The 17,802-nt window shown below is 66.2% G+C and overlaps 1 protein-coding gene across 7 annotated transcripts; it reads right to left on the bottom strand.

Annotated features, from left to right (window-relative positions):
- Positions 1-856: 856 nt before the first annotated feature.
- PEAR1 (platelet endothelial aggregation receptor 1) lies at positions 857-15,964 on the bottom strand. 7 transcript variants are annotated; one of them, XM_042784975.1, is made up of 23 exons: positions 15,829-15,964; positions 13,994-14,086; positions 13,782-13,886; positions 12,982-13,054; positions 12,800-12,892; positions 11,546-11,792; positions 11,334-11,448; positions 11,111-11,247; positions 9,986-10,198; positions 8,750-8,924; positions 7,509-7,629; positions 7,253-7,416; positions 7,040-7,142; positions 6,774-6,920; positions 6,539-6,667; positions 6,298-6,426; positions 5,332-5,460; positions 5,000-5,215; positions 4,833-4,924; positions 3,083-3,194; positions 2,841-2,981; positions 2,044-2,232; positions 857-1,143 (listed from the first exon to the last, which is right to left on the bottom strand). In XM_042784975.1, the coding sequence occupies exons 1-23, from the start codon at positions 15,961-15,963 to the stop codon at positions 992-994; spliced, it is 3,210 nt and encodes a 1,069-aa protein (XP_042640909.1). In that variant the 5' UTR covers position 15,964; the 3' UTR covers positions 857-991. The 7 variants fall into 7 exon arrangements, with proteins under 7 accessions (XP_042640909.1, XP_042640910.1, XP_042640913.1 ...); XM_042784976.1 differs by having other exon boundaries at positions 2,841-2,894; XM_042784979.1 differs by having other exon boundaries at positions 12,982-13,082; positions 15,829-15,920.
- Positions 15,965-17,802: the final 1,838 nt, after the last annotated feature.

Raw genomic sequence — 17,802 nt, 5'->3', positions numbered from 1 at the left:
AGGGGCGGGGTCTGCGCCGAAGGGGCGGGGCCTCCACCGCGACCACCCGGGCACTGGGCAGCGATGCGGGGAGCACTGGGACCTTACTGGGGACATCCCTGGGACCTGACTGGGGACATCCCTGGGACCTGACTGGGGACATCCCTGGGACCTTACTGGGGCCATCCCTGGGACCTGACTGGGGACATCCCTGGGACCTTGCTGGGGACATCCCTGGGACCTTGCTGGGGACATCCCTGGGACCTTACTGGGGCCTCACTGGGACCTGACTGGGGACATCCCTGGGACCTTACTGGGGACATCCCTGGGACCTTACTGGGGACATCCCTGGGACCTTACTGGGGCCTCACTGGGACCTGACTGGGGACATCCCTGGGACCTTACTGGGGCCTCACTGGGACCTGACTGGGGACATCCCTGGGACCTTACTGGGGACATCCCTGGGACCTTACTGGGGACATCCCTGGGACCTTACTGGGGCCTCACTGGGACCTGACTGGGGACATCCCTGGGACCTTACTGGGGACATCCCTGGGACCTTACTGGGGCCGCACTGGGACCTTACTGGGGCCTCACTGGGACCTTACTGGGGACATCACTGGGACCTTACTGGGGCCTCACTGGGACCTTACTGGGGCCGCACTGGGACCTGACTGGGGCCGCACTGGGACCTGACTGGGGCCGTCATTGGACTGTCCCTGGATCTTTACTGGGGCCGTCACTGGGCCTTTACTGGTGCTTTTCTCATCCCGTCACTGGGCCCAGCACCGAGTCTGTCCCTGCTGCCACCCCCGGCCCCACCCCTGGGCCCACCCTGGCCCCGTCCCGCTCCCCGGCCACAGGCAGCCCCGGCTCATTCCGCACCGACAACCCCTTTATTCACCGCCCGCACCCCCGAGCTCGGGGACAGGGACAGGCCTGGGGCACCCCGGCCCCTCCCGGGGGGGGGGGGGGGCGGGGGGGTCCCCCTGTCCCTTGTCCCCACGGTCCCTCAGCGGTCCTTCCTGCGCAGCGGGGGGGACGGCGGGCAGTGGCGGACGGGTGGCATGTCGTAGTGGCTGGGGATGTGGCTGTTCTTGGGGGAGTCGTAGTGGCTGGGGGGGGCTGGGGGGGTGACACCTTCGGCCCCGCCGGGACAACTCTCTGCAGGGACAAGGGGAGGCTGCAAGGGGCCGTGTGTGTCGTCGTCCCCCCCCCCCCCAGGGCCATATGACCTCTGGCACTGAGGCCATGTCCCCCCCATGCAGGCAGTGTCCCCCCCCAGGGCCATGTCAACCCCATCACCATGGCTGTATCCCCCCCCCCGTGCCACCACCATCACAGGGGCCATGTCCCCCCCATAGCCAGGGCCATGTCCCCCCTCTCGCCAAGGCCAAGCCCCCCCCATCACTGGGGCCATGCCCTCCCCATGTCCCCCTTGTCACTGTGGCCATGTCCCCCCCATGTAGCCCCCATCACCAAGGCCATGTCCCCCGCCATGTCCCCCCTGTCACTTTGGCCATGTCCCCTCCGTCACCATGGTCATGTCCCCCCCCATATGCTCCCTGTCACTGAGGCTGTGTTCTCCCCATGTCCCCCCCATCATCGTGGCCATGTCCCCCCATGTCCCCTCCCCCCACCGAGGCCATGTCCCCCCCATGTCCCCCCTGTCACTTTGGCCATGTCCCCCCCATGTAGCCCCCAACACCAGGGCCATGTCCCCCCCATATCCCCCCTGTCACTGTGGCCATGTCACCCCCATGTCCCCCCCATCACCGAGGCCATGTCCCCTCTGTCACCGTGGCCATGTCCCCCCCATGTAGCCCCCATCACCAAGGCCATGTCCCCCCCATATCCCCCCTGTCACTGTGGCCATGTCCTCCCCATGTCCTCCCCATCACCGAGGCCATGTCCCCCCCACCCCCCATGTTCCCCCTGACACTTTGGCCATGTCCCCCCCATCACCATGGTCATGTCCCCCATGGGGCCATGCCCCCCCATCACCAGGGCCGTGGCCCTCCCCAGGCCGGGCTCAGGGGGGCCAGGGGACCCCCCCGGCCGTACCCTCCTGGGGCGGCTCCTCCAGGACCCCGATCTCGGCGTAGGACATCTCCCGCCGGACTGGGGATTTCATCTCCATGTAGCTGCCCTCGGGGGCCCTCCCGGGGCCGGGGGGCAGCTCCTTGATGGTGGCGTAGGGGTTCTCACTGGCCAGGGAGCTGGTGCTGATCCCCAGCCCCTCCGGGGAGGGTTCTGGGGGGAGAAACACTTGGGGGGGCTCCCCATGGCAGGGGGCGCAGGGGAGGGAGCAGCCGTGGCCAGCTGTGGCCCAGGCAAGTCCTGGCCCTTCCCCACCCCAGCCCTGTCCCTTCCCCAGCCCACCCCCGCCTCTTCCTCATCCCCATCCCTTCCCATTTTCCCCCTCATCCCACCCCCTAGCCCATCCCATCCCTATCCCCATTCCCTCCGCATCCAATTCCAGCCCAGTTCCATCCCATTCCACCTCTGCCTCTTCCTCAGCCCACCCCCCTCCCTTCCCCACCCCACCCCAAGCCCATCCCCACCCTTTTCCCATTCCCATCCCTTCCCTGTAGCTCCCTCATCGCACCCCCATCCCATCCCCATCCCCATCCCATCCACACCCAATCCCAGACATGTTTCATTCCCATCCTTTTCCCATCCCCATCCCCATCCCTTCCCTGTATCTTCCTCATCCCATCCCCATCCCATCCCCATCCCATCCTTTTCCCATCCCATCCCCATCCCATCCTTTTCCCATCCCATCCCATCCCATCCTTTTCCCATCCCATCCCCATCCCATCCTTTTCCCATCCCATTCCCCCCCCCAGCCCACCCCGTACCTTTGCCCTTGTACTTCCCCAGGCTGCAGCTGTAGCTCCGGTCCAGCTGCCCCCCTGGAACGGGGCACGTTTGGGGTCCCCCCCCCTTTTGCTCCACCCCATGAACATCCTCCACCCACCTCAGCACCTTCCCAGTGGATCCTGCGGGGTCCCAGCTGTGCACCCCACTCCCTCCAAGGTCCCCACCAGCTCCCAGGGAGCTGCCCCCAACTTGATCCCCCCCCCCCCTCCCTTCCCCTTACCCCGGGGGGCCAGAGCCGGTGCCCCGAGGTGCTTCCAGTCGGGAGGCAGCGTGGCGTTGCCTTCGGGGCCGGGGGGTCTCTCTGTGCCGGGGAAGAGCGGGGTGCCGGGTGCCTGGAGCCCAAAGGGGACAGGCTGGCTACGAGGCTGCGGGTAGCCGTGCCGTGCTGCACCGTGCAACACCATGCTGCGCCTCGGTACACTGTGCAACACCACATGCACAGCCATGCAGCACTGTGCTGTGCCACAGCACACGGTGCAACACCACGGCACGCCGCGCAACACCGTGCTGCGCCACGACGCGTTCTGCCAGACCATTATGGTGCACCGTGCAACACCCTCCGGCACCGTGGTGCGCTGTGCAACACCGCGCCGTGCTGCACCATCACGGTGCACCGTGCAACACCATGCAGCACCGTGCAACAACCCAGTGCACCCTGCAACACCGTGCAGCAGCATCACGGTACACTGTGCAACACCGTGCTGCACCACACAACACCACAGTGCACCGTGCAACACCGTGCTGCGCCACGACACATTCTGCCAGATCATTATGGTGCACCGTGCAACACCCTCCGGCACCGTGGTGCGCTGTGCAACACCGCGCCGTGCTGCACCATCACGGTGCACTGTGCGACACCATGCAGCACCGTGCAACACCCCAGTGCACACTGCAACACCGTGCAGCAGCATCACGGTACACTGTGCAACACCGTGCTGCACCACACAACACCACAGTGCACCGTGCAACACCGTGCTGCGCCACGACGCGTTCTGCCAGACCATTACGGTGCACCATGCAACACCCTCCGGCACCGTGGTGCGTTGTGCAACACCGCGCCGTGCTGCACCATCACGGTGCACCGGGCAACACCATGCACCACCGTGCAACAACCCAGTGCACCCTGCAACACCGTGCAGCACCATCACGGTACAATGTGCAACACTGTGCTGCACCATGCAACACCACAGTGCACCCTGCAACACCGTGCAGCACCATCACGGTACAATGTGCAACACCGTGCTGCACCACACACCACCACAGTGCACCGTGCAACACCGTGCTGCGCCACGACGCGTTCTGCCAGACCATTATGGTGCACCGTGCAACACCCTCCGGCACCGTGGTGCGCTGTGCAACACCGCGCCGTGCTGCACCATCACGGTGCACCGGGCAACACCATGCAGCACCGTGCAACACCCCAGTGCACCCTGCAACACCGTGCAGCACCATCACGGTACAATGTGATACACCATGCTGCACCACACAACACCACAGTGCACTGCGTGGCACCATGCTGTGTGATGCCACACCGTGCCACGCAGCACCATCGTGGTGCACTGTGCAACACCATAGTGAACCGTGCAACACCACGACGCATTCTGCCAGACCATTATGGTGCACCGTGCAACACCCTCCGGCACCGTGGTGCGTTGTGCAACACCGCGCCGTGCTGCACCATCACGGTGCACCGGGCAACACCATGCAGCACCGTGCAACACCCCAGTGCACCCTGCAACACCGTGCAGCACCATCACGGTACAATGTGCAACACCGTGCTGCACCACACACCACCACAGTGCACCGTGCAACACCGTGCTGCGCCACGACGCGTTCTGCCAGACCATTATGCTGCACCGTGCAACACCCTCCGGCACCGTGGTGCGCTGTGCAACACCGCGCCGCGCCGCACCATCACCGTGCACCGGGCAACACCTCGGTGGTGCCGGTGGTGCCGGTTCAGGCCGTACCTTGCGGGCGCCGGGGGCCGGCAGCGGGCAGCGGGACAGCGTGGTATAGCTGGGGTTGGAGTAGTGGTGCGCGTGGTGGCTCAGTGGCACGTCTGCGGGGACAGGCATCAGCCCGGTGCCGCGGGGCCACTGAAGCCAGGGCCGCGTCCCCCGCCGCCAGCGCTCACCCGGCACCACGTAGTCCGAGGTGTCCGTCTGTCCTGCCGTGTAGGCCACGGCCAGGTGCCGGCCCTCCTTGCCCTTCTGGCGGTGGCGGTAGCACAGCGCCAGGGCCACCGCGGCCACCAGCAGGGCCACCAGGGCCACCAGGCTGAGCACCACCCCCAGCGAGCTGTAGGCTGCCGGGGGGGCCGGCACGATGGTGTAGGGCTGCTCGGGGGTCCCTGGGGACACACAGACACACACACACACACACACAGAGTCCTTAGGGGGGCACAGGGACACACACCCCCCATGTTGTGTGTGTGTGTGTCCCCCCCCCGGCTCTGCACCCACTCACCGGGCTCGCAGAGGGGCCCGATCCTGCCCGGGGCGCAAGGGCAGGTCCCGCTGGCCGGGTGGCAGGTGACGTTGTGGGGACAGCGGCAGAGCTGGTGACACTGGAGCCCGAAGGTCCCGGGGGGGCAGACTGGGGGCACAGCGGGTGGGGGAGCCAGAGCCATAGTGCCCGCGACCCTATAGCTCCATACTGGGACCCTATAGCTCCGTACTGGGACCATATAGCCCCGTACTGGGACCCTATAGCTCCATACTGGGACCGTATAGCCCTGTACTGGGACTATACAGCCCCATAGTGCCCAGGACCATGTAGCTCTATACTGGGACCATATAGCTCCATACTGCCTGGAACTGCATAGCTCCATACTGGGACCATATAGCTCCATACTGGGACCATATAGCCCCATGGTTCCCAGGACTGTATAGCTTTATATTGGGACCATATAGCTCCATACTGGTACCATATGCCTTCACACTGGGACCGTACAGCCCCATAGCACCCAGGACCATATAGCTCTATATTGGGACCATATAGCTCCGTACTGTGCAGGACTGCACGGATCCATACTGAGACCATATAGCTCCATACTGGGACCGTATTACTTCACAGTGGAACCATATAGCTCCATACTGGGACTACATGGCTTCATAGTTCCCAGGACTACGGAGCCCCATAGTGGGCCACTATAACTCCATACTGGGCCCCTATAACTCCATAGTGGGCCCCTATATCTCCATAGTGGGCCCCTATAACTCCATAGTGGGCCCCTATATCTCCATAGTGGCCCCCTATATCTCCATACTGGGCCCCTGTATCTCCACACCACCCAGAATGGAGCTGGGGTTCCCCATACAGCCCCGGGCACTTCCCTCCATCCCCAGACCCCCGGGCTCGAGCCGGGGGGTGCAGACCCAAGGAGGGGGGTGTGTTGGGGGGGGGGGGGGGGGTGTCCGTGCCAGGCTCTACCTTCCCCGCAGAACGTCCCCGTCCAGCCCGGCGGGCAGCGGCAGGTCCCCTCGGCGGGGTGACACGTCCCCCCGTGCTGGCACAGGCAGGGCTGGGCGCAGGCTTCCCCCCATGAGCCGGGGTCGCAGGCTGGAGATGTTGGGGAGTCGGCGAGGGGTGTCGGATGAAGCCAGCCCCCTTCCCCACATCACACCCCCCCCCCTCAAAAAAAAAAGGGGGGACGGGACAGGATGGGACTCACGCTGGGCGCAGCGGGGGCCGCGCCAGCCCGGGGCGCAGAGGCAGGAGCCGTTGGCGGGGTGGCAGGAGGAGCCGTTGGCGCAGGAGCAGCTCAGGGAGCAGCGCTTGCCGTAGCGGCCGGGTGGGCAGGCTGGGGTGAGATGAGTGCGCCGGGTCTCAGCCCCCGGGGAGGCCGGGGTGGGGTGGGGGGGGTGTGGAGATCAGTGAGGTTTTTTTTTAGGGGGACACACACTTACGGCGCTGGCAGGTGGGGCCGCGGTACCCCGGGGCGCAAGCGCAGGCTCCGTCTTGGGGTGAGCAAGTGGCCCCATTGCGGCAGGAGCAGGGCGTGCGGCAACCCCGGCCCCAAAAACCGGGGGGGCAGCCCTGCTTGCACTGCGGCCCTGTGAGGAGGATGAGGAGGGATGAAGGCCGAGGGCACAGCAGGGTTTTCCCCCCCCCCCCCCCGCCCCATCTTTTCCCTGGTTGCGTGTGTGTGTGTGTGTCCCCCCTCACCCCTTACCCGTCCAGCCGGGGAGGCAGCGGCACGCTCCCGTCACCGGATCGCAGCCGTCGGCGTGAGCGCAGTCGCAGCGCTGCCCGCAGCCCGCTCCGAATGTCCCGTTCTGGGGGGGTACGGGGACAGGTCAGGGAAGGGGGGGGGTGGGGGGGGCAGTACTGGAACTGATTCTGCCCCCCCCCCCCCCCCCAAGCCCCCGGTGCAGGCGGGACTCACCGCGCAGGGCTGCAGGCAGCGGGGGCCCTGCCAGCCCGGCGGGCAACTGCAGGTCCCGCTTTGGGGGTCACAAGCTGCCCCGTGGGCGCAGGCACAGGTCCGGTTGCAGCCGGGACCCCAAATACCAGCGGGACACGGGGTCGAGCAGTCGGGTCCGTGCCAGCCTGTGGGATGAAGGGACAGCGGGGTGGGCGGGGGGGGGGGGGATGACAAGGACAGGGACCACCCCCCCCCCTAAACCCCTGCGTGCACCCACCTTCCTTGCAGAGGCAGGAGCCGTCGAGGGGGGAGCAGGAGAGGGCGTGCTGGCAGGAGCAGCGCCCCGAGCAGTTCGTCCCGAAAGTGTCAGGGGGGCACAGGGAGGAGCAGTGCTCATCCTGGTGGGGGGGGGGGGGGGGAGGAGGGAGGACGGACGGGGTTGAGGGGAGACTTCAGGACAGCCAGGACCCCCACCCAGGGCTGGGGAAAGAAGCCAGGAGTTTGGGGGACCACCCAACCCTCTTGGCATCCTGGGGCTGGAGGGTGAGTGACCCCAAAACCCCATCCTCCCGTGGCACTCCTAAGCCGTCTTCAAGGTTGCCCAGACGCCCCCAATCTGCCCCCCCAAGGATGCACAATACCCATCCCCTCTCCCCAAACCCCCCCCACAAGGGATGCCCAGACCCCAAAACCACCCTAGAGATAACAAGACCCCCCAACTCAGACCCAAGGGCTGCCCAGCCCCCACACTCCCCCAAGGACCACCCAGACCCCCCCAGACCCTCATGATCCTCCAAGGACCACCCAGACCGCCCCCCCAGAACCATTCAGAACCCCATCCTCCCTCAAGGACCACCCAGACCCCCCCTCAGATCCCCCATGTTCCCCTCAGGACCACCCAGATCCCCATCCTCCCTCAAGGACCACCCAGATCCCCCCCCCCCCAGATCCCCCCTGATCCTCCATGTTCCCCTCAGTACCACCCAGACCCCCCCCCCCAGAATCACCCAGAACCCCATCCTCCCTCAAGGACCACCCAGATCCCCCCCCCCCAGATCCCCCCTGATCCCCCATGTTCCCCTCAGGACCACCCAGACCCCCCCCCCCCAGAATCACCCAGAACCCCATCCTCCCTCAAGGACCACCCAGATCCCCCCCCCCCAGATCCCCCCTGATCCTCCATGTTCCCCTCAGGACCACCCAGACCCCCCCACAGAACCATCCAGACCCCCATCCTCCCTCAAGGACCACCCAGATCCCCCCCCCCAGATCCCCCCTGATCCCCCATGTTCCCCTCAGGACCACCCAGACCCCCCCCCAGAATCACCCAGAACCCCATCCTCCCTCAAGGACCACCCAGATCCTCTCCCCCCCCAGATTCCCCCACACCCCCCATGTTCCCCTCAGGACCACCCACACCCCTACTCTCCCCCCAGGGATGCCCACACCTTGTGTGTCCCCCCCCCCCATGTTGCTCCAGGACCACCAGCCCCCCCGTGCCCCCCCGTGCCCCCGCACCGTGTAGCCGGGGGGGCAGCGGCAGTGGCCGGTGGTCCCGTCGCAGACCCCCCCGTGGAGGCAGAGGCAGGCCTGCAGGCAGCCGGCCCCGAAGGAGCCGGGGGGGCAACTCTCGTTGCAGAAAAGCCCGGCCCAACCAGGGTGACACACGCACTCCCCGAGCAACGGGTGGCAGCTGGGGGGGGGAAGGGGGGGCAGGGTACACACTCAGCACACCAGTGGGGTACTGGGTGTGATGGGAGGGGGCTTTGTAAATATGGGGGGGCACAAAGCACGTCCCTTGGGGAGGTGGGGGGCGGGGATTAACCTCTTCCAGGCTACCCAGCCAGGGTCCTGGCTTGCTTGGCAAGGATGCTGGGGGAGGTGAGGGTGTTGGGGGGGGGCAAGGATGTTGGGGGGAGGCGAGAATGTTGGGGGAAGGTGAGGATGTTGGGAGGGAGACGAGGGTGTTGGGGGGAGCAAGGATGTGGGGAGATGAGGATGCTGGGGTGGAGGTGAGGATTTGGGGGGGGGGTTGTGAGGGTGTTGGGGGGCAGGTGAGGGTGTTGAGGGGGAGGCAAAGGTGTTGGGGGGAGCAAGGATGTTGGGGGAGGCAAGAACGTTGGGGAGAGATGAGAATTTGGGGGGCAGACGAGGGCGTTGGGGGGAGGAGAGAATGCTGGGGGGATGCAACGATGTTGTGGGGAGCAAGGATGTGGGGAGATGAGGATGCTGGGGTAGAGGTGAGGATTTGGGGGGCAGGTGAGGGTGTTGAGGGGGAGGCAAAGGTGTTGGGGGGAGCAAGGATGTTGGGGGAGGCAAGAATGTTGGGGAGAGATGAGAATTTGGGGGGCAGACAAGGGCGTTGGGGGGGAGGAGAGAATGTTGGGGGGATGCAATGATGTTGGGGGGGGATGAGGATGTTGAGGGGAGCAAGGATGTGGGGAGATGAGGATGCTGGGGTGGAGGTGAGGATATTGGGGGGGGGATGTGAGGGTGTTGAGGGGCAGGCGAAGGTGTTGGCGGGAGCAAGGAAGTTGGGGGGAGATGAGAATTTTGGGGTCAGACAAGGGCGTTGGGGGGGGAGGAGAGAATGCTGGGGGGGATGCAGCGACGTTGGGGAGGAGGGGTGAGGACGCTGAGAGGATGCAGAGATGTTGGGGGGGGAGGCGAGGGTTTTGGGAAGGCGAGGGTGCTGGGGGGCATGCGAGGACGCTGAGGGGAGGCGAGGGGGTGTGTGGGAGGGGGGGGTCCCACCTCTGGCTGTGCTGGGGGTGGCAGAGGCAGCGGCTCTGGCAGCGGAGGCCGAAGAGGCCGGGCAGGCAGTGGCGGTCCTGGCAGCGGCTGCCCTGGAAGCCGGCCTCGCACAGGCAGCTCCCGTCCACGTGGAAGCACTGCCCGCCGTTGGCACAGTCGCAGCTCTCCCGGCAGTCCTGCCCGTACCGACCCACCGGGCACCTCTCCCGGCACCTGCGTACGGTGAGGGGTGGGGGGGGGACACACAAACACACACAGAGGGGTGACACAGCCCCACCAGAAGCCGAGGTGGCTCCAGGACACACACCCGCCGCAAGCTGAGGCCGGCCAGCTCGTTGCATGCCAGGCTGGGAGAGCTGGGGTGGCCCTGGGCAGCAGCGGGGCTTGGTGGCCCCGTCGCCCTGTACCCCCCCGCTATCCGTTATATCCCCATGTGCGCCCCCCCCCCTCCCCTTCCCGTGCACCCTCAGCCCCATGTATCCCTGACCCCCCAGCCCTACGCGCCCTGTCCCCAAGTGTCACAGCCCCCTGGCCCCCGTCCCCCTGTGCCCCCAACTTCCCACCCCCCCCCCAGAACTGCTCTGTCCCCCCTGTCCCCCCAACTTCCCACACCCCCCCCAGAACTGCTCTGTCCCACCTGTCCCCCCAACTTCCCACACCCCCCCAGAACTGCTCTGTCCCACCTGTCCCCCCAACTTCCCACACCCCCCTAGAACTGCTCTGTCCCCTCATCCCCCTGTGCCCCCAACTTCCCACCCCCTCCCCAGAACTGCTCTGTCCCGCCTGTCCCCCCAACTTCCCACCCCCCCCCAGAACTGCTCTGTCCCGCCTGTCCCCCCAACTTCCCCCCCACCCCAAACTGCTCTGTCCCCCCTGTCCCCCCAACTTCCCACACCCCCCCAGAACTGCTCTGTCCCACCTGTCCCCCCCAACTTCCCACACCCCCCTAGAACTGCTCTGTCCTCTCATCCCCCTGTGCCCCCAACTTCCCACCCCCCCCCCAGAACTGCTCTGTCCCGCCTGTCCCCCCAATTTCCCACACCCCCCTAGAACTGCTCTGTCCCCTCATCCCCCTGTCCCCCCAACCTCCTGTCCCCAGCCCCCCTGTTTCCCCGCCCCCCTCACTGCTCTCCGGTGAATCCAGGGGCACACTGGCACTGCCCCCCCCAGGGGTCACAGTGGCCCCCGTTGTGGCAGCGACACTCGCCCTGGCAGCCGGGGCCGAAGCGCCCGGGGGGGCACGGCATGGAGCAGATCTCCCCCTGCGAAGGAGCACGGGGGTCAGCAGGGGAAACTGAGGCAGGGACCACATTGCGGGGGGGGGGGGGGGGAGTCTCAGCCCACCTACCATCCATCCGTGGGGGCAGACGCAGGTGCTGGTGTTGGGGGGGTGACAGATGCCCCCGTTCTGGCAGGGGCAGGAGGTGTCGCAGGGTGTCCCCTTGGGGCAGGGCACCTCGCAGCTGGTGGGGGGGGTGAGGGGTGAGTGGGACCCCTGCCCAGTGCAGGGGAGGGGGGTGCTGGCGTTGGGGGGGCGCAGAGTGAGGAGCCCCTACTCACAGGGGGCCGGCCAGCCCCGGGGGGCAGAGGCAGGCACCGGTGGAGGCGTTGCAGGGGGCCCGGTGGTGACAGGGGCAGGACAGGCGGCAGCCCGGGCCGTAGGTGCCCGGTGGGCACGGCTGGTGGCACAGCGGGTCGGCAAAGCCGGGGGGGCAGGAACAGGCCCCGCTCAGGGGGTCGCAGGGGGCCCCGTGGTGGCAGGAGCAGCGGTGCCCACAGCCCGGCCCCCACGACTGCTCGTCACACTCTGCACGGGGGAGACCACCGGTCCCTCCCCATCCCACGCCATCGCATCCCATCCATCTTCATCCCCACCCATCCCATCCCATCCATCCCCTTTCCCCATCCCCATCCAACCCCATCCCATCAGTCCATCCATCCATCCCCATCCCATCCATCCATCCCCATCCCATCCCATCCCTCCATCCATCCATCCATCCACTCCATCCATCCCCATCCCATCTGTCCGTCCATCCATCCATCCATCCATCCATCCATCCACCCATCCATCCATCCATCCATCCATCCATCCATCCATCCTTCCTTCCCCATCCATCCCATCCCTCCATCCATCCATCCATCCATCCCATCCATCCATCCATCCATCCATCCCCATCCCATCTGTCCATCCATCCATCCATCCATCCATCCATCCATCCATCCATCCATCCATCCTTCCCCATCCATCCCATCCCTCCATCCATCCATCCATCCATCCCATCCATCCATCCATCCATCCATCCATCCATCCATCCCCATCCCATCCATCCATCCATCCATCCATCCATCCATCCATCCATCCATCCATCCCCATCCCATCTGTCCATCCATCCATCCATCCATCCATCCATCCATCCATCCATCCCCATCCCATCCATCCATCTATCCATCCATCCATCCATCCATCCCCATCCCATCTGTCCATCCATCCATCTATCCATCCGTCCATCCATCCTTCCCCATCCATCCCATCTCATCCATCCATCCATCCATCCATCCCCATCTTATCTCCATCTGAACCCCCATCCCCGTCCCACACATAATCCCATCCCAATTTCCCCATCCCATTCCCCATCCCCATTCTATTCTCCATCCCTCTCCCCATCCCCATTAACCACCAGGACATGCCCCGCCCCCCCCCCCCCCAGGCTACCCAGTCCTCCAAAGAAACCCCTTCCCCCACCCTGTCACCCCCACGTGGGGGTCCCCAGCTCCATGCCCCCCCCCCCCAGCACCCCTACACCCGTCCCTCACCGCTGGAGCAGTCGGTACCCCGCCAGCCCGGCTCGCACTGGCAAAGGTCGGGAGCCACGCACCGGCCGTGGACACACTCGTGGGTGCAGCGCGCTGTGGGGGCACGACCCGGGGAGGAGGGGGGGGTGAGCCAGGAACGCGGCCCCCGGGGGCCCCCCCCCCCCCCATCTCGCCCCACTCACGGATGCAGGAGTTCTGGCTCTCGTAGTAGCCCAGGCAGCACTGGTAACGCCTCCGGTAGTCGGTCCGGACTGCCTGCCGGTACTCAGTGCGGTACACGATCCTGCGCCCCCCGCACCAGCACCCTCAGGATGGGGACACCCCGCCCCAGCCCCCCCCCAACCCCACCCCCCCAAAACCCTGGGGACACCCTGCAGGGGGGACAGCCCCACCCAAACCCCCCCATAACCATGGGGACACCCTGCAGGGGGGACAGCCCACCCAAACCCCCCCATAACCATGGGGACACCCTGCAGTGGGACACCCTGTCCTAGCTCCCCCATAACTGTGGGGGCACCCCACCCCAGCCTCCCCATAACCATGGGGACACCCCACCCCAGTCCCCCCATATCCATGGGGACAGGCCCAGTCCAGCCCCCCCATAACCATGGGGACACCCTGCAGTGGAACACCCTGTCCCAGCTTCCCCATAACTGTGGGGGCACCCCACCCCAGCCCCCCCATAACCATGGGGACACCCTGCCCCAGTCCCCCCATATCCATGGGGACAACCTGCCCCAGTCCCCCCATATCCATGGGGACAGCCCCAGTCCAGCACCCCATATCCATGGGGAAACCCCCACCCCAGCCCCCCCATAACCATGGGGACACCCTGCCCCAGTCCCCCCATATCCATGGGGACAACCTGCCCCAGCCCCCCCATATCCATGGGGACACCCTGCAGCGGGCCACCCTAACCCAGCCCCACCATGGCTTTGGGGGCACCCTGCAGACCCCAAGGGGGGGCCGGGGTTGCTCCCACCTCTGCTGCAGGCAGGGCAGGGGGGGCCCCAGCACCCCGGGACAGGCCTCGGCAGAAGACACAACATGGGGTTTGGTGTAGGATTCCTTCACCGCCGCCGTGAAGCTGCCGAAGGAGGGGACGCGGGGTGACAACAGCTCCCGGGGTGGAGAGGGGGACACCCCACCGCCATCACCACCCAGTGCCCCCCCCCCCCCCCCCCCAAGTCCTACCTCTCCCAGTAGCTGCAGACGTTGGGGTCGCTGGGGCGGAGGGCGGCCAGGAGGCAGAGGTGCGTGGCCAGCGCCGCGGCCCGCAGCACCATCCTGCGCGGGGAGAAGGCGAGAAAACGGTGTCGCCCTCGGAACTCGCCCGCGTTCCAGCTCCCCCCACCCACCGCCCCCCCGGCATAGGATCCCACCTCCTCGGGGGGGGGGCCCAGCCTCACATTCCTCCTGGCGCCAGGAACAGCCTCAACCCCGGCTCACGCTGCTCCCCACCCCCAGCACCGCTGTGCCAAGGGGAAACTGAGGCACGGCCACCCAGCAGCCTGGGGGACCCTCCTGCGTGACCTCTCCTGCCGCACCCCACCCTGGTGTGGGATGTCGGTGTGCTGGGGGGGGGGGGGGGACGGGACCCGGGGTGGGGTTCGGCACGGCGGTTCCCGACCCTGGCGCGGCGCCTCGTGGCCCCGTTTCAACCCGTTTCGTGTTTATTCCCGGTTGAGTTTCCTGGATCCGGCGGCTTCTTGCTCAACTTCAGAGAGGGTCCAGCTTGGCCGGGGCGGCTCCAGGATCCCCGCCAGCCTGGGGGGCTGGGATGGGGGGGGGGGGCAGGGGGAGGGAACAGCGAGCCCCCCTCTCCCCAAAACCTCAGTGCCGCGTTTGCCGGGACGCGGGTTTTACGGTTAAACACACACGTGCCGGGGGGAGGAAACAGAGGTTTCCTGGTCGGCACAGCTGGATTTATGGCTGCTTCCGCGCCACTCCAGCCATGAGACACCCCAAAGGTGCCACCCCCGGCACCCCCCGAGTCCATCCTCCCCCTCGCCGAGGCCTGAACTGCGGTTTGGGACCAAATAAAGGGGTTGAGGGAGGGACTGACCCCCCCACCCCCTCCCTCCTCATCCTGGAGCGGCCAGTTTCAAGTGGAAAAAACAGTTTAGTGGGAAAGTTTCCCCCTATTTCCCTTCAGCTCCCAGCGGTGAGGAATTAATTGCTCATCCGCAGGCAAAATTCCCTCCCCTGGACCCTCCCGGGGGGGCAGAGATAGGGGGACCCCCCCTCAGCCCTCCCCGTGTCCTGCTGCCGGCCCCATCCCCTGCTCCAGCAATGGGGTTGGGGGGGGGGTGGGGGGTGGTCCCAGCGCTGCTGCAAACAACAGGAATCGCTGGGAGATGCTGGCAGGAAAAGCGAGGAGTCATCAAAATGCGCTGGCGGGCCCCATCTGCTCCTCGCTGGGGGGGGGGCCCAGCGGCAGGGAAGAGCACCCCCCCCCCCCTCAAGCTTGCTATAATGGCAAGAGACCCCCCCAAGAGCCGGTGCTCCCCACCCCATGGGGGCCCCTGAGCACCCCCTGAGTGGGATGGGGAGCATCAGCCACTGGTGACAAGGCACAGAATTGAGGGGGGGGGAGGCTGGGGTGAGGGCAGGGGGGGACACGGTGCTGGGCACTCCCCCCCCCCCCGCCCCGAGCCACTATCTCTGTCCCGATGCTTCCTCGGCCGCAGCCCGAGAGCTGACGCTTTTCCTCCAGGGACCACGAACCCGCAGGGATGGGGCTGGGTGAGGGTGAGGGGGGGGAGGATGAAGGTCAGGGTCAGGGTTAGGGTCAGCAACGGGGTCACCGCGAGGTGCCACAGCACCGTCCCATCCCCCATCTGATGTGTCCCCCCCACCATCCCCTCACCTCGGCTGCGGCAACCCGCCAGGTCCCCAAGCCCCCCCGCCACGGCGCTGGGGGACCGTCCCCTCCTGTACCACCCCAGCAGGACACAGCAAAACCCCAACCAAAACCCACCCCCCCCCGGGGAGCCGGGGTGCCCCAGGCTGGGGACGATGGCACTCACCTGGCCGGGGGCCGCGGCGGTGGGCAGGGTCGGGGTGCGACACCCCCAAGGCGAGGGCTCGGCCGGCCGGGACGGCGCAGCGCGGCCGTCGGAAGCGGAGGGAGGGCCAGAGCCACTCTCAGGAAGTTTGGACATGGAGACGACTACGGAAAGGAGAAAAAAAAAAAAAAAAAAAAAAAGACCCGTAGGGTTTTTTTATTATTATTATTTTATTTTTTTCTTTTTTCTTTTCTGGCCTGAAACCAGCTGATTTTGGAACATCGCCGGGGCCGCTCACACACGGTGCTGGGTGGGGAGAGAGTCCATGGGGACGTCCCGGCACAGCCCCTTCGACCGTGTCCCAGTGCTGGAGGGTGTCCCCATCCCCCGGGGGCTCTGTGGGGACTGGTGACCCCCTCGGCAGTGGGGCCAGCCCTGCCCACCAGCCGTGGGACTCTGCGTGGGAGCAGATGGAGAGCGTGGCACCGCCGAGGGCGGGAGCTTTGTGCCCACCCCTGGGTTCTCCTCCCTTGAGGTCCCCAGCCGGTGCTGGCACCCATGGGTGCAGGCTTTGATCCAGGGTGTCCTGTAGGGCTGGGGCGAGTGGACAGGACCCCCAGCCGAGGGGCTGCAGGGACTTTGGGGTTCCTTTGGCTTAACAGCAGCATCTGGTGGCAACGGGGAGCAGAGCCCGGGGCTGGTACCCAGCACCCTGGGCACAGCATCCCTGCATCCCGGTCATGGCATCCCCCCATCCCAGGCACACATCATCCCCGTGTCCCAGGCGCAGCATCCCAGCCTCCTAGATACACTTTGTCCCCACATCCCAGCATCCCAGGCACACGTCTTCCCCACATCCCGGGCACGCCTCATTCCTGCATCCCAAAATCCAGGGTAAGCATCATCCCAGGATCCCAGGCACACGTCATCCCCACATCCCAGGATCACATCGTCCCCACATCCCGGGCGCAGATTATCCCTGCCTCTCAAATCCCAAGCACACATCATCCCAAATCCCCATCCCTACATCTCAGGATCCCCGGCCAGCCGTCACCCCCATATCCTGGGACCCCTGGCCTTGCATCACCCCGATATCCTGGGTTCCTCAGCCATCCATCACTCCCCACATCCCAGGATCCTGACCATATATCCCACTGACATCCCGGGACCCCCAGCCACGTGTCACCCCCATCCCAGGACCCCCGGCCAGGCAGCTCAGCACCATGTGTGTCCCCTCCATGCCCAGCTGCCCCCTGCTCCCAGCGAGCACAACTTACATTAACCGGCCTCAACTGATGTCAAGGCGCCGTTAATTGCCTCTCCTCGTTACAGTAATAGCTCTAATCACTCGTAACGATTTTCACATCCCAGGGTGGCTCAGCTTCCCCCTCACCCCCACCCGCTCCCCACTCCCGGGGGTCCATTAGGATCAAGCCCACCCGCAGTGGGGGGTCCGCTGTGACCACCCCGAAACGGCGCTTCCCGGAGCAGGGATGGGCACCGAGGTCATGGGGCGGCAGGTTGGTGGGGGGGGATCCCCGAGGTGGGGACATGGGGGCTGGGACAAGCCAGGGACATCCAGAGCCAGGGACCTGCTGTGGAAGTGACAGCCCCCCCCCCCCCCCCACCTCCGCCCGCCCCCTCACCTCTGATGCTCTTAAATAAGGTGTCCCCAAGGTGGTGGGGAAATATTGCTCGGGGACATTTCAGCAGCACTTCAGCTGCGTCTCAACGCCGAGATGCCTTTGCAGCCCCCCCGGGACCCCCGTTGCCAGAGGGGATGGGGACCCCCAAGTGCACTTAGGGGCAACCAGGGGCTGCATGGGGTCTGGCCAGCGCTCAGCCCCCTCCTCCCCTGGGAGCCATAGGAGTGGGACGCAGCTGCATCCCCAGCCCCGATGTCCCCCCCAAACCATCCACCCCATCCTTGGGAAGAGGCGGGGGGGGGAACCCTAAAACACACAGCTGTTCCCCTTAGCGGGGACCTGAGGGTCC

This window comes from Tyto alba, unplaced genomic scaffold (genome assembly GCF_018691265.1).
Source record: "Tyto alba isolate M040663 unplaced genomic scaffold, T.alba_DEE_v4.0 Super-Scaffold_8, whole genome shotgun sequence".
In the NCBI taxonomy this organism is placed as follows: domain Eukaryota; kingdom Metazoa; phylum Chordata; class Aves; order Strigiformes; family Tytonidae; genus Tyto; species Tyto alba.
Note: the sequence above shows the minus strand (reverse complement) of the source record. Positions and strands in the feature narration are given on the sequence as shown.

Bases quoted from the DNA above. Each gene is read 5' to 3' on its own strand.
- PEAR1 (XM_042784975.1), bottom strand. From the start codon at position 15,963: ATGTCCAAACTTCCTGAGAGTGGCTCTGGCCCTCCCTCCGCTTCCGAC. The intron at 12,893-12,981 runs GTGAGTGGGGCG...GTGCCCCCACAG, and splicing joins GAGCCAGAACTCCTGCATCC to CGCGCTGCACCCACGAGTGT. The intron at 8,925-9,985 runs GTGGGACCCCCC...TCCCCCCCCCAG, and splicing joins CACCCCCAGCACAGCCAGAG to CTGCCACCCGTTGCTCGGGG.